The 16,482-nt window shown below is 39.6% G+C and overlaps 1 protein-coding gene across 12 annotated transcripts in view; it reads right to left on the bottom strand.

The window, feature by feature from the left end:
* Window positions 1–16,482, bottom strand: part of ATP8A1 (ATPase phospholipid transporting 8A1) — a 78,817-nt gene that overhangs the window by 12,493 nt on the left and 49,842 nt on the right. For all 12 annotated transcript variants that reach the window (XM_083754857.1, XM_083754859.1, XM_083754853.1 and 9 more), the window contains 9 exons: window positions 15,367–15,506; window positions 13,803–13,941; window positions 11,913–11,977; window positions 9,435–9,607; window positions 7,974–8,157; window positions 7,767–7,877; window positions 5,592–5,666; window positions 5,368–5,490; window positions 2,667–2,745 (listed from right to left, as the gene is read on the bottom strand). In XM_083754857.1, coding sequence (XP_083610983.1) covers window positions 2,667–2,745; window positions 5,368–5,490; window positions 5,592–5,666; window positions 7,767–7,877; window positions 7,974–8,157; window positions 9,435–9,607; window positions 11,913–11,977; window positions 13,803–13,941; window positions 15,367–15,506 — 1,089 coding nt within the window. The remainder of the gene's footprint in view (window positions 1–2,666; window positions 2,746–5,367; window positions 5,491–5,591; window positions 5,667–7,766; window positions 7,878–7,973; window positions 8,158–9,434; window positions 9,608–11,912; window positions 11,978–13,802; window positions 13,942–15,366; window positions 15,507–16,482) is intronic.

Here is a 16,482-nt window from a genome sequence, read left to right as displayed (position 1 = left end):
TTGTTGTCCAACATCTTTATAAATGACTTGGACAATGGAATTGAGGCTATGCTCATCCAATTTGCAGATGACACCAAACTCAGAGGGGTAGCCAATGCCACAGAAGACAGAATCTGGATTCAATACAACCTTAACGGATTGGAAGAACTGGGCTCAAACAACCAAAAGCATTTAAGTAGGGACAAGTATAAGGTTCTGCACTTAGGCAGGAAGAACCAACTGCACAAATGTAAGGGGGGGGGGGACCACACCTTGTTTGCCAGTAGCACATTTGAAAAGGTTCTAGGGGTCTTTGTAGAATACAAGCATAACCCAAGTAAGTAGTGTGATGTGGCAATAAAAAAACCTAATGCTATTCTAGGCTGCATCAATGGAAGTATAGTGTCCAGATAAAAGGAAGTAATAGTACTGCTCTTTTCTGCCTTGGTCAAACCACATTTGGAGTACTGTGTCCAGTTCTGGGTGCCACAATTTAAGAAGGATATTGACAAGTTGGAGGAGGGCAACCAAGATGATCAAGGGTCTGGAAACCAAGCCTTATGTGGAATGGTTTAAGGAGCTGGGAACGTTTAGCCTGGAAAAGAGGAGACTGAGAGGAAATATTATAGCCATCTTCAAATATCTAAGGGGCTATCATGTGGAAGAGGGACGCAGGTGGCGCTGTGGGTTAAACCACAGAGCTTAGGGCTTGCCGATCTGAAGGTTGGTGGTTCGAATCCCTGCGAGGGGTGAGCTCCCGTTGCTCGGTCCCTGCTCCTGCCAACCTAGCAGTTCGAAAGCACGTCAAAGTGCAAGTAGATAAATAGGTACCGCTCCGGCGGGAAGGTAAATGGTGTTTCTGTGCACTACTCTGGTTTGCCAGAAGTGGCTTAGTCATGCTGGCCACATGACCCGGAAGCTGTACGCCGGCTCCCTCGGCCAATAAAGCGAGATGAGCGCCGCAACCCCAGAGTTGGTCACGACTGGACCTAATGGTCAGGGGTTCCTTCACCTTTTTATCATGTGGAAGATAGAGCAAGCTTGTTTTCTTCTGCTCCGGAGGCTAGGACCCGAACCAATGGTTTCAAGTTACAAGAAAGGAGATTTGGACAAAATATCAGAAAAAGCTTTCTGATGGTGAGAGCAGTTCAACAGAGGAATGGGCTCCCTCAGAAGGTGCTGGACTCTTTTTCATTGGAGATTTATAAGCAGAGGTTGAATGGTTATCTGTCATGTATGATCTAGCTGAGTTTCTGGAATTGCAGGGTGTTGGATTATATTACCCTTGGGGCATCTTTCAACTCTAGAATCTGATGATTCTATGAAGTGCCTTGTACAAATGGTGAAGTTCATTGGGCAAAGATGTGTGGGTCACTGTACCTCTCCTGTTAGACTCTATGGCTGTGTTTGGTGGTAATAATAAAATATGGTTTATTGTTATTGGAATAAGTTTTAGGTCGCTGTGCAGATGATATTGAAAGCTTTCACTTCCATTTTTAAACTAACTGCATATTAGTGTTATGTCCAAACCAGAACAAACGGTGGTTAACCTTAACTATGTTTTACAGGAGAAAAAACCTTCAAACCATAGTGTATGGTTCGTTTCAATATGTTTATAGCTTGTTTCAACATACCACAGTTAAGATTAACCACAGTTTAGGATTCAACATTAAACTGTAGCAAAATCTTCCTATCTCCTCCTTGAAGCTGTGCTAGATAACAGAGGAGAGGGGAGCATGTGAGCCCAAGGCTCATTCCTGTAACAATAAACCAGTTTATTGTTATTTCCAAAGACATCTTATGGCTTAGATCCAAGAGTTCTTTTCCTCTGACAGGAGACCATTTCTGCTGGAAGAAGTTAATTCCATTCACTGAAGAAAACAATTGCATCAAACTCAATGGTTTTTATTCTGCCAGAATAATTTCTTTTAATTTACCAACCACTAGTTTGATATAAAGCTTAGGTTTTTGGTTTATAACTTATTGATCTACTTAGTTTATCTCCTTTGGCTTATAACTACCGTATTTTTCACTCTATAAGACGCACCAGACCACAAGACGCACCTAGTTTTTGGAGGAGGTAAACAAGAAAAAAATATTCTGAATCTCAGAAGCCAGAACAGCAAGAGGGATCGCTGCGCAGTGAAAGCAGCAATCCCTCTTGCTGTTCTGGCTTCTGGGATAGCTGCGCATCCTGCATTTGCTCCATAAGACGCACACACATTTCCTCTTACTTTTTAGGATGGAAAAAGTGAGTCTTATAGAGCAAAAAATACGGTAATTCAAACTTGGGAAGATACATACTTGTGTTTGGAAACACATTTCCAATTTAACCTCTACAAGTTGAATAAACTCCTAGTTCTCCAGCAACACAGTTTGGAAAAAGACCCTCTATGCAGCTTAAAAGAAGACAGATCCGAAAAGAACTTCTATTGATGTGTATTAAAATAAGACTAGTATAACATTGTTGCATTATTATATAACAATTATACCCCAAATCACATGACACTAGCAATTTAAAAAGATGTTTTAGCTCCCCAAACTGAAAAAGGGACAATAATGTATAATGACCAGCTGTTAGAAGACCACATTTAAGATCAGATTACAGAATTTGCTTTAGTGTAACCCTGGATATTGCCATTTTAAATACATACAGTATTTTCAAATTCTGTATTTCATTTACTTACCGTACTGGATGGCTTTTAGTGGAAACCAAAACAGAATTACTGAGTGGAAGAGGCCATTTAAACAATGAACCCAGAAAACCTAAGGAAAAACAAACATTCCTGAGAACCATTTGAGGTAAAACTAACTGTGTGAACTCTGACCTTCTTTTTATCTTTTAGTTAGATTCAGAAAATGTGTTTTTCAAAAGGCCACTGCTAAGAACTAATATAACTGATGCATTTTCTGCCTCACAGCCCTTCATGGGTCATTTATTTATGTTTATGTTTCTCGAAAGATGTTCACTATCTTTCACTTTTAATTTTTTAGTTTTTAAAGAAATGAATGCCTTCTATAGAAAAACCAAAGCCAAATTGTAATACCATCTTTGTTCTACTAACTGATTATGCACTAAATTAGCATTAAGCATCAAGTGTTTGTGGTTTCATTCTATATCTAATCAGTATAACATGAGGAAAGATGATAAAACAACAATTTCAAAATATAGAGTGAAAAGAAAAAAGAAACGAATTAGTTGTTGGTACACACAAACACACAGACGTTTTCTTCATTACACATTTTTTTCTATAATTGTTTCTTTTTACTATATGTGTGTTAGAAACACCTGCTAAAATGTGTCAAGTCTAGTCAAACGCAGAAACCCAGCATTTTGTACATTACATATAAAAAAAGTAAGAAGAGAGCTTTTGGTAAATTCTTTCATATAATAGATACCCATGTTTTATAATCAGATATACTTTCCTAAAACATAATCTTTATTGTGTTGAACAGAAGGGCATTAATAGTTTTAAGTTGCTCAAACAACAGAAATTGAGTTGCCTGCCTCAAAAAATGTTCCACCATGTCTCCAATTTCTTTGTTACTTTTCCCAAGTAGGTAAGGTTCTATGATCCAATTTACGCCACAATACTTTAGCACATTTGAACTTGTGTTGTTCATTAACCTTTCTCTCTCCTCCTTGCTATGCCATTGCCACAAGTTTTATTTGACAGCAGGCACAGGTGGATGCCAGAAAATTAGGCCTACTTTTCCATTTTCCTGACCGGTACTTATTGTTACATGCTAATCCTTTAACCTCCGTCGTGGCTCCACAAACTCTGACCCTTTTTAACATAACAAACCCATGCAACAAATGATTCCAGATCCTCTGCACATCAAGCCTGACTCAACCATTCTGTCTCCGCAGGTAGCTTGTAAGCATTTATTCAGAAAACTTACTCAAAATAAACCCAGCAAAATCAAAAGCTTTCTAAAACTAACAATGAAAACCATCACAACGGAGATACTTGCACAACTAAAAAGAATCTTCAAATATTCTGCAAAAACACTGTTTATCATATGAATATGAGAACCTAATCCGAATTTGCTAAAAGTTTGGAAAAGTTTATTTAGCTTTCACATTATTTGTTGCACTACTTGGGGCATGTTTAGTCTATATGGTTATTCTCCCATCAGAAGTACTAACCAGGCCTGACTATGAGCAACTGACTATTGACCAACAACAAAATAAATGCAAAGAACAAAAACATACTCTATGAATAAAAAAACGAATTTGTTTTCGTTTTCTGCTCTGTGCTGATTGTTTAAGTCACTTCGACATACTTTGTAAAAAGCCATTTTAAAAAGCTTTAAAATACGGAAGTTTAGGCCGCCCGGATACTGTTAGCCCAAAGGTAGAAAGAGGAAGCAGTCCTGACAAAAGAAGACTGGCAAACCAAGTTAATGGACTACACAGAAATGGCTAAATTAACTGGAAAGCTCAGAAATGAAGATGACAAGAAATTGAAAAAAGAATGGGAAATGTTTATTATTTACTTACAAAAGTATTCTAAACAGGCTAATACATTGATAGGATTTTAAGAACACTTGTAATTTTAAAAATAATTTTGGGTAGAAAAATAATTTGGAGTAGAAATGATATGCAGCTGAAAAAGAAAATTAAGGAATGGGGGCAGGGGGAGGAAAGTCATGGGATTTGGAGAATCCCATTTTATGGATTGGCTATTGCTTCTATCTATAGTTTTCTTTGTTTGTTGTTGTGTTTGTTTTTTATTTTTGTTATTTTTGCTGAAAAATTAATAAAAAATATTTAAAATAAAATATGGAAGTTTAAATTTCAAACATTTAAAATCCAAAATACCATAGAATAAATGGGAATAAAACACAAAAAATTAAAATATGGTATCAAACATTTTAAAGAAAAAATCCTATACCACGAATGACAAACATGAAAACATGTGCCATTTTCATTTTAAATATGGTATTCAATACTTCCTCCCCACTGACAGACAGAATCCATCCGGCAGCAGAAGAAAGGAATTTGAAGTCTATTTCACCCAGTCTTGTGGTCAAGCTGCAGGCTTACCTGGCCTCCAGGACACTGCATAGTCTAGTGTCATTGTGGCTGCAAACAGCCCTGGCACAATATTCATGTATGCTACTAGGTCCAGAGTTAAGGTGTGTTTGAGGCTTGCTGGGTCTCTACTATTTATGCAGTCGTTAAGATGGAGGGAAAAATTAGTGCAGCATAGCAATTTGTGGATTGCATTTTTGTGACATTTGATTCAATTATTTTACAGCCTGGTGGTGATGTAAAATCATTTCATTATTAATCATATATTTAATCCTTTTTAATCATGCAGAACTGAAACAGGATGTACATTCATATGATGCTATTCTAAAGATAACTAAACTATTTTCTACCTTAGAGTTGAAATCCAGGGCATTTTGAGAAGTCTTGTATAATTCGGGGTATTTTAGCATATTTTCTTTTCGACAGGATCTCTCAAATATTCCAAGAGTCAGTGGGGGCATGGCTGTAAACATCTAACATATAAACAAAACACATCATGGGATCAATTTGTTAAGAAACCAGTTAATTTTAACAGTAATTAAAATGTCAGAATAAATAAGGTACAATATCTTACCACATTGTAAAGTCCTATGCACCATCTTTCAAACAGTATTTGTCCAGAAAATCCATTAACAAATGCAAACCATATCTGAGGAAGAAATTTTTGAAGCTAGTCAGTCTTATTTGGACACATTTGGTGTTAACTCTTAAAATGTGTTGTTAAATGTGATCAAAGTTTCAATTTCAGCAAGAAAAACGGGGGGAAATAACAGTTTAGTATTTATTTAGAATATACAATAAAACACAATTGAGGGGTCAATTCTACATCCATTTAAACTAAAATTTTAATGTGTAACAAATCACACTCACTTTAAATCAAAAAGCACTAAAGATCCTTATAAATTTAAAATATAACAATAGTAATGACTCACAAAAAGACAATTCCACTCATAAGCATACCTTACCATTGTCCATTTTTCTCTCTCTTTTGAATTCAAAATATATTATATTGATTTAAAATATTTCACAGTACAAATATTGATATATGTTTTAAAAGAGCAAGTTAGTAAAATGAAATTAGCAATCAGTGTGACACAGACTTAGTTGTGGTCCATGTTTTGTTTAACGTCAAAGCTGTATGAATTGTTATAAATTCTCAGTTTATAAGGATGTGTCTGGTTTCTGTGAACAATTTGGTCTTTTAATGCACAATATTTTGGGGGGGCCAGAAGGGAACCTGGTTCTAATTTTATTTTTAAAATAGTACATTTCTGATCCTCATGGACGCTGAACAGACACAAAGGAATTCAAATTGCTAAAGGATTAACAAAATGTAAGGATTATTTGATTTAAATAGGCAAGGGCCTATTAAAGTTTTCCATATACGGCGGTACCTCAGAAGTCAAACAGAATCCGTTCGAGAACTCCGTTCGACTTCCAAAACGTTCAGAAACCAAGGTGCGGCTTCTGATTGGAAGCCCCATCGGACGTTCGGGTTCCAAAGAACGTTTGCAAACCGAACACTCACTTCTGGGTTTGTGGCGTTTGGGAGCCAAAATGTTTGACTCACAAGGCATTCGGGATTCAAGGTATGACTGTGGATGACACCTTGCTCAGAGTAGTGGGATGGAAGGAGACAAACAAGGTCTCAGTGAGACGGTGTGGTTTGGTTCTAACTATGCACTTTTTAAAGGCTCTGCACATGTCAACTGTGTGCCAGGCCTTTTCCATGAGGTAGGTCAGGCAGAGGCAAACTTTGCCCTCCAGATGTTTTGGGACTACAGCTCCCATCATCCCTAGCTAACCGGACCAGTGGTCAGGGATGATGGGAGTTGTAGTCCCAAAACATCTGGAGGGCAAAGTTTGCCTATGCCTGAGGTAGGTGGAGAGAACGAAAGCACCACAATTCCCACATTTGTGAAAAATGTGTCCTGCTGGAGATGAAAATTAACTGATTTCCTGCTGAAGTAGCTCATGATCTTTAGAAGATGAAGCACAGTGTATATATATTTATTTTTATTCATTTTAATTATTTTAATTATGTTATTATGATGTGCTTTAGACACAATATACCATAAAACAAATATGTAAAAATGTGTGCTGCTTTCATATTAGCACCCAGTAATTAGTATTCTCGAAACTACCAGCATGAGTTTGACCAAACTGTGGGTGGCAGTGGAAGACAGGAGTGCCTGGCGTGCTCTGGTCCATGGGGTCACGAAGAGTCAGACACGACTAAACGACTAAACAACAACAAATTAGTATTTCTATTTTGAACTGGGTTTTACATATCAAAATAGAATATATATATATATATATATATATATATAGGGGTTGCCAATCTTCATGGACCAGTCAGTACATGTAGAATTTTGAGAAAGAGCTGTGGGCAGCAGTCATAAAATGGCTGCCATGGGGTGTGGCATAATATAAGATGGCTGCTATGGGGGCATGTAGGAGAGGCTAAGTCAGTGCAAACAGGAGCAGAGCAGGAAGAGCAAGCAGCCTCATGCATTGTGGATTTTTGAGCAGATTTACTGAGACTATTCAAAGTTGGCTAGGTATGCCAAGAGGAAGTACTTGTGAGCACAGTGAGCACATTGGAGCCTGCAAACACAGTGCTGGCGACCCCGTAAAATGTACAAAAATACACACAGAATAATTCTACACTTCATAGATGGGTTTTTTAAAAGTTCACAGATCGCTCCAATTTGAAAAGAAATATTCTGGCATAGGATGCCATAATTACCTCAATAATATAAAGGACAATATTCTTGTAGAAGCAGTATAGGATGCATTTAGCAATTCTGCTATAATTCCAGGCACCATGGACCAATAGTAAGTTCTTCAAGTACTTGAACTATAAATGATAATGGAAATAAGTTTAGGTATATGTACACAGCATCTATCACTTGAAACAACTGTCTTTTAAAAGTTCATTTATCAGTGGATTTACCTGAGCTATTGAATAATCTGAAGAATTAGCTGCTTGTAGGCCTTCATTGCCACTAATGCCAACACCAACATGTGCTGTTTGTATCATGCTGACATCATTTGCTCCATCTCCAATTGCCAGTGTTACCACTTTTACCTGCTTTTTGACCATTTCTACAACTTCAGATTTCTGAAGAGGTGAAACTCTATAAAAGAAATGTTTTGAGAAATTCCACTTTACCATTTTATTTTTCTAAATGCAAGGCAGCAAAGAAAATCACAATTACTACTGCATGCTTTTTATGTAACTTCTATGATTTCACATTACATTGGAAGCCATTGTTTTTTCATGTTGTTGTTTTTTAAAAAAAGATTCACAAACTGAAAAAGAAATGGAGGAAACTGATTGGAAAATTGAGAAGCCAAGAGAAACCAAAATCAGTAAATTATGGTAGCCTGGCACCAGCATGAACTGAGGCCATTCTCCAAATTAGTTGTCAGGCTTTAGGAAAGCCCATCCAGTTATGGTATTGCTAAGAAATTACGATATTGTCGATCATATCACATGCAATGCAAAAGAACAAATGTTTCATATAACTATATTTTAAAGTGTAGGGTTGCCATATTTTGAAGACCAAAATGGCCATTAAAAGCAAATAAATGCAGTTTGTCCCAAATTTTACCCCGAAAAAGAGGTTGTGTCCTGGAAAAAGAGGACACATGGCATTGTAGCAGACTGTTAAAATTATGCCTCCCCCCCCCATATTGTACTTTTTTAAAAAATTCCACTCCAAAAACTACTTAACATAGCTGTCAAGTGTCCCTTATTTGAAGGGACAGTCCCTTATTCCAGCGCCATGTCCCGCTGCTGTCCCTTATTGATGGATGTCCCTTAAATGGCCCTTAAATGATGTCCCTTAAATTTCAAAGGAAGCAGCTCCTCTCCCTCCCTCCCTGCTGGCCAGGGAGGAGGGAGGCTCCAACTGTGTTGCTTGGCTGTGTTGCTCACCCAATAAGAAGTCTAAGAATGACTGGGGGGTGGAGCTTGCATGCCTTGTGTGTGGCTAGTTAATACAAGCTGAGGGTTTTTTTGAATGCTGGACGCCATTTTGTTGCATGTGCTGCTGCAAACTTTGCAGTGCAAAGCCAGGCCGGGGAGCCAAATTAGGTTGAGGCTGCATAGGCCTTGTGGTGCGTGTGATTCAGATTCTATTCAGTTGAACCTCTGGTTACAAAGTTGGTTGGACAGTGTTCTCGAAGCTACCAGCATGAATTTGACCAGACTGCAGGAGGACAGGAAGACTGGAACAGGTGAGGCTGCAGGTCCCTTATTTTGGCTGCTGGTCCCTTATTTTCAAATCTGTAAGTTGACAGCTATGCTACCTAATAACCTAAATTATTCAAAAAATAGAAAACACTTTTTGAGGAGCTATACATCTCAAAATTGTATGAATGCTTTGTTTTCAAGAAGAAAAAGTTTTACCTGCAACAAATAACAGCTTTACACGACAGAGCCAAATCGAGGAAATATTGCCTTACACCAAATGTCAACGCATACTTCAGTGTTTTACCATCAATAATAAGAGCAAAATCATTTTCTTTCCTCAAAGCATCACCAAGAGTGCTGCAATGATTGCTTAATGTCTCTCTTGTTGCCTGTAAAAAAAATCACCACCAAAAATATGTATCACTTCAATTCTGTTGAACAGTTTTATACTTTTGATATACATTTATCAATTAACTATGAAACTATTATATTCTGCCTTGATGTAACTAATACATCAGTAGCTTTTAAAACAACAATGATGAATAAGGACCATATCAGTATTGCCACAAAATAGCCAGGGAAAATAAAAATCCCACTGTAAAAGCCAGGAGACCCTCTTGGGGTGATATTTAGTGGATGACTTTTTTACCACGTACACAGGTATACTGCTTTCAAGTTCAGTGGGATTACATTGATGTAACCTGTTGCCTTTTATTACAGATTCATTCATTAGCTAGGAGTATTATTACCAGTGCCTACTGACCCAGAAAGCCTCGTGATCACTGACCTACAGAAATGTAAATTCCATGATTTATAACATTTGTAGTTCTTTCATTTCCCCCATCAGATGAATGGCATTTACTATTTTAGCCATGAACCGTATGGGTGCAAGCTATCTTAAAATCAGATTCTCAGTATTCATTGGTGCTCTCCATTTTCAGGAACTGATCAAATTATGCCATTTCAGTATAATGGGACGCACAGCAAGGAATTCAATTTTTAAGCACATCCTACTACTAACTTTGCTGGATTTTCACTTTGTAGTGGTTCGCCCACCAGTACCTTCTATAGCAGTGTTTCCCAACCTTGGGCCTCCAGCTGTTTTTGAACTACAATTCCCATCATCCCTGACCACTGGTCTTGCTAGCTAGGGATGATGGGAGTTGTAGGCCAAAAACATCTGGAGGCCCAAGGTTGGGAAACACTGCTCTATAGCACCCACAGAGCCTAGGTCTTGCCGATCAGAAGATCGGCAGTTCGAATCCCCGCAACGGGGTGAGCTCTCGTTGCTCAGTCCCTGCTCCTGCCAACCTAGCAGTTCGAAAGCACGTCAAAGTGCAAGCAGATAAATAGGTACCGTTCTGGTGGGAAGGTAAGCGGCGTTTCCGTGCACTGCTCTGGTTCGCCAGAAGTGGCTTAGTCATGCTGACCACATGACCCGGAAGCTGTACGCCGGCTCCCTTGGCCAATAAAGCGAGATGAGTGCCACAACCCCAGAGTTGGCCACGACTGGACCTAATAGTCAGGGGTCCCTTTACCTTTACCTTACTACTATGAAGAATAATGTTACGGAAATCCGCAGAATTTCCAAGTATTAACTATGCCTAGCCTTTCTTCTTCTTTTTTACATTTTCACATTATTGTACAACATTAACATTTTGCAATTCAAAAGTATGTCACTTAAAACATCTTCAACATCCATGTAAGGTAGGCTATTATTATTATTATCCCTATATTGCAGATGGGGATTGAGGAGATGAAGCTAACAGAGTAATAGCTTACCTAATGCCACCTATAAAGTTTATTACGGAGGTGAGATTTGAATGGATGAATAGCTCTTACTCTTAGCCAATATACTGTATCAGTACTTCAATTTGTATCACTTATCACTTGCTATTTTTACATATTGTCCTTGTCTTTTTGTTCTTTAAAGTTCAGTAACTCAGTACCACCCTCTGGTGGCATACAAAGAGTCAGCTACACTGAATCTCAAATTAGGAAGCATCTGAAGTGAGGAGAGACGAGTCAGGGTCTGGCTCGACTTTACAAGGATGCATCGCTGTCACCAACCCATATTTCTCTCTCGGATAAAGTCTAGTAAAATAAACACACGACACAACTTCATTGCATTCAGTGTTATCCTGTCCCCTCCAAGAAGAACAAGAACTGGAGCAGCAGCAAGAAAAAGCTGAATTCTTTTATTAGATGCTAACAGAGCCTAGGACTTGCCAATCATAAGGTCAGCGGTTTGAATCCCCGCGACGGAGTGAGCTCCCGTTGTTCGGTCCCTGCTCCTGCCAACCTAGCAGTTCAAAAGCACGTCAAAGTGCAAGTAGATAAAGAGGTACTGCTCTGGCGGGAAGGTAAATGGCATTTTCGTGCGCTGCTCTGGTTCGCCAGAAGCGGCTTAGTCATGCTGGCCACATGACCTGGAAGCTGTACGCCAGCTCCCTTGGCCAATAAAGCGAGATGCGTGCCGCAACCCCAGAGTTGGCCACAACTGGACCTAATGGTCAGTGGTCCTTTACCTTTACCAGGGGATATATGTGTCAGCCACATACATGCTTTTCTGCATATTGTATATTTTTAGTAATTTGATCCAAACACATACTGACGGTTTAAAGTTTTTCCAGAGACCCATGCATTGTAAATGATAGCACATAGGCATTAGCACTTTCCCCCCATTATACCTACATCGAGAGAGCCTTCGTTTATGACTAGTAGCCCCATGTTCTTTCTCAAGAGTTTACATGAGTGCCCTGTTAGAAAGAAATACAATATTTTATTAAGAGAAATTAGTGTTGGTGTTTGACTTTTATGCCTGGATTTATGGGATTGTCTGCCCTTTGACCTATCCCTGCCAGCAGGGCCAGCCACCTGCACCATTGGATCTTCAGTGATATTCATGTGTGCATCCTTGATAAGAATATGGGGAGTTCCCACTGCAGGGGAAGGGGGAAAGCATCTGTTTGTGAGACTCTGGGTGAGGGAGACAGTACAGTCTAATCTCTTGCCCTCTTTCTGTCATGCTGTAATGTGTTGAGCCAGCAGGAGCGGCCATAAGGAGAACAGCTACATGCTGTGCATCAGACCAAAAAAGGCACAAAACTGATAGAGCCATGCTCCTCTCTGAGCTAGAATCAGAGAACGCACCTCTCCAATCTCTGCCACAAATGTGATCCCGTATTCCAGAGAGTATGGGAATTGTGACAAATGTGTCTCTTAACACAGACTTGCGCTGTATTGCAAGTATTGCAGCATAAGCTGAGCATACCTCTGGTCTGATCACAGTTATGGCCCCAAAGGGCACAGGGCAAACCCTGACAGACCAAACCTACCCCGTAAAGTGACCAACAACCTGATCTCCCAAACCCACAGAAGCAAAATGGGAGAGGGAAAAAGTGACAAAAGAAATCAAACAGACACACCAGATGGAGTGGGCAAGCAAGGAGAGAGAAATAGGTGAAGGAAGGGATCTGAAAACTCACAAATGTGCATACCCACCTAATATAACAACCAACAACAACAACAAGAGGAGAGGACAGATATGAAACTCATGAAAAGGGCAGAGGAAAACACAGGGCACCTGAGGACCTGAAAGGACCCCAACTACCGTATTTCTCGCACTATAAGACGTACCAGACCATAAGAAGCACCTAGTTTTTGGAAGAGGAAAACAAGAAAACAAATATTCTGAATCCCAGAAGCTAGGACAGCAAGCTCTCCTGGGCTGGGGAGGCTGTGCGCGGCTAAGCAAGAGCTTGTAGGGGCTGGAGGGGGAAGCCCTGGCTGCTCTGCTGGCACCTGGGGTTTCCCCCGCCAGCCCAAAGAGCAGCTCAGGAACGTGCCGCACTCCGGCAATTTAGCTCCAGGGACCACACATTCGCTCCATAAGACGCACAGACATTTCCCCTTAGTTTTTAAGAGGGAAAAAGTGTGTCTTATGGAGCGAAAAATACGGTATCTTCGACCATGGGGAGGGTCACACTGGGGGCCAGAGCAACTCCTTCTCCTGGGGAAGAGGAGAAAGGCATTCTGAACCTGGACCCTGTGAATGAATGTTTGCCGCTACTAACAGGCAAAAGATGGTTTGACACTTGTAGTCAGGCTCTCTGGATCATGCCTTCCCCAGGGAGGGGAGAGAGGGAGGGGCAGTGTGAAGAGTGTATTGCTTGCTCCTCTTTATGGTGAAGTGGCAAGAGAAAAAGCCACTTTGGGGTTAAGCTTGTGCCTTAGCAATGTGTCTACCTCAGTGGGGGGTATAAAGGGGAGAGGAGAGGCAGCACAATGATTGGCATTATTTTTTCTTTCTCAAGCCAGAAATATCCCGTTGCCTTCTAGCTTGGCAAGGGCACCCTGTCTCTCATCTTTGTGTCCTAGCCTGTAGCCAAGAGGAAGCGCTTTCTGATAAGTGACACCTGCATCTCAGGGCACCTTAGGATAAATGCAGGTCTAGGTCAGAAAGAGCAGCACTCACTTGTTCCCAGTACACAAATGCATATTTCTTTCCATTATTATTATTTTACTATTATTTAAAGACGTAAAAGAACAATGTAGCATGAAGACTGAAGTCTTACACATTACCAATGTTAATAGCAGTCTCTTGCTTATCTCCAGTAAGGATCCAAATTTTAATATCTGCTTTCATTAGAGTTTCTATTGTTTCAGGCACTTGGTCTTGTAACTTATCTTCTATGGCTGTAGCTCCAAGTAGCTGAAGGTTCTTTGAAAAGAGCATATCAGAGAGATTTTTAAACAACCACCACCACCACCACAAATACAGTTTTGAATGTAAAAAAAAATTAAATACAGAATCAGGGACTCTGGGCAAAAAAGCATAATCTAAAGAAGCATTTACTTTGAAATATTTCAGTGACACTTATTTTCAATGTTTACTTAGAATTGGGCTGAATGCCTTAATGTATAATTTGCAACTCTTTGCTCTTCATGTCTATTTTGATTTGTTCTTACATTCATTCTTTCTGGGAGCAGCAATGGCAGCAGGAGGAAATCATCTGGATCTTTCTGGCTTCCTTACCATTTTTTAGAAGTGATCATTCATTTTGAGACAATTCTTTCTCTTTCCTGCTACTCTGCAAAACCATGGGGCATCAGGCATTTTATCAGTAGTGGTATTTTAGAGGACATGGGCAAGACATTTGGGAAGGGATGGCCTTAGCAGGGAAAAGCTTTCTTGTATATAACTGACTAGGCCAAAGTATATAGGTCCAGTAGCCCAAGGCATAAAAAGCTTTATTTGATGAAGCTTAACAAATTTAAAAAGGCTTTGTTTCAAATAGGTGTGTTGGCTATATTTTGGGTTTTCCAAAATACAGTGGTGCCTCGCAAGACGAAATTAATCCGTTCCATGAGGCTCTTTGTATAGCAGTTTTTTCGTCTTGCGAAGCAAGCCCATTGACAGCTTAGCGGATTAGCGCTATTAGCGGTTAAGCGGCTTTTAGCGATCAGCTGTTAAGTGGCTTATCAGCGGATCAGCTGATAAGCGGCTTAGTGGCTTAGGAAAAGGGGGGGGAAGGGAAAAAACCCCGCAGGAACTCGCAATACATTTTTGTCTTGCGAAGCAAGCCCATAAAGAAATTTGTTTTGCGAAGAGCCTCCAAAACGGAAAACCCTTTCGTCTAGCAGGTTTTCCGTCTTGCGAGGCGTTCGTCTTGCGGGGCACCACTGTAGACTTATGGCACAATTCAAACCACTTCCCCTCCCCTCCCCACCTCTTTAGTAGAAGGTGGAGAGGCAGGATCTGGACTGATCTCTGCGCCAGCTCAAGGCTAGCTCAGTATGTCCAATTCAGGTCTGATTCGCAGGATCCAGCCTGGCTCAGTTCTGCTGCCTTCCCACCCATGGAACACCCCATTTGGGGGCTTTATGCTGGCTACTGATGACGGGAAACCCACTGATCGAACTCCTGATAATTTGTTCACCAGTCTCAACCAAGAAAACTAGACTGAGGGATGCCTCCACATAATTCACCACCTGTCAGCCCAGTATAAGGGGGCTCTGGACTTCTTTTTAAATTGTTTGACCAAACTGAGATGCAATAAAATTCTAAACTTGATCAGCATTAGCTGCAAAAGATGCAAGTTATGCCAGATATAAGTAACATATTCAGGCAACACACAACGCCTACTTTTTCAATTAGTTCATAACTCTCTTCAAGTTTCAGTGCTCTATTTTGTACAGCAGTTGCAGCTCTTTGATAGATGTTTAGCCACTCTCGGTAGTCATTTTCTGAAATCTCAGCAACAGCAAAACAAAGTGTTCTCAAACCTAAGGAAATAAAATGGTGATACAAGGTTCAATAGTTATTCATTTCTTTATCATTTTACAATATTGGTTTCATATGGTACCTCGCATCACAAATATCCTTTATTATCTGAGTTTGTAGTAGAGTTTAGAGTCTGGAAACAAAAAAATGCTTCCTGAATATATAAAATAGCCACAGAAGCCACAGAACCATTTTTATCTTACACTGATATCCAGACAGAAGCAACATCTACACCTCATATGATGCACACCCTGCTTCTTCTAAAAAACAGCACATCATAACTCCAGATTCCTCCAGTATATAGTAGCTTCACGTTAGTGTTTCAATCCAAATGTTCACAGGTATTCAGGAACATTAGAAACAATGGGAACTACCATAACTTTCAAACCACCCCACCCCTCCTCCTATACAGTATTACAACTCAAGTCAAGGAAAGATGTTCAGAACACCAAAGCACAAACTATCCTTCTTAAAACAAAAATAAATATTTAGGAAAGCAGAATAAAGACATAAAAGTAAACCATACAAAATAAACACAAAAGTATTGCACTAATTTGATTAATACACCAACATAGGGAAACGAGAAATGCTGTGTTGCGTCTGGATAATTAGTTATAATGAATCCAAAAGAATGTGACCACTCCATTACATAGATAGTATCCATCTTAAAGGACAGCCAGCTTGTATGTGAGCATCTGACAACATAATTGCAAACATTTGCCACCAATCTGCTACTCTTTCATGAAAAATCACCACCTCCTTTATAAGAGAAGTGTTCCTGGTTTGGGGTATAGGTAATAGCTAAATGTATCAGATGTTTTTGAACCAATCACAATCTTAAATTTCAAGATGGGTAATTGCTAAATGTATCAGATGTTTTTGAACCAATCAAAATCTTAAATTTCAAGATGAACTAAAATTTTGTATTTGTTCGCACAAGCTCTGTTTCCTTTGATAACTGTTGCATTGTATTGCTAC

The sequence above is a fragment of the Podarcis gaigeae genome (assembly GCF_964106915.1).
Source record: "Podarcis gaigeae genome assembly, chromosome: 9".
NCBI classification, from domain to species: domain Eukaryota; kingdom Metazoa; phylum Chordata; class Lepidosauria; order Squamata; family Lacertidae; genus Podarcis; species Podarcis gaigeae.
The sequence above is the reverse complement of the archived record's forward strand: the minus strand, read 5'-3'. Positions and strand labels throughout refer to the sequence as shown.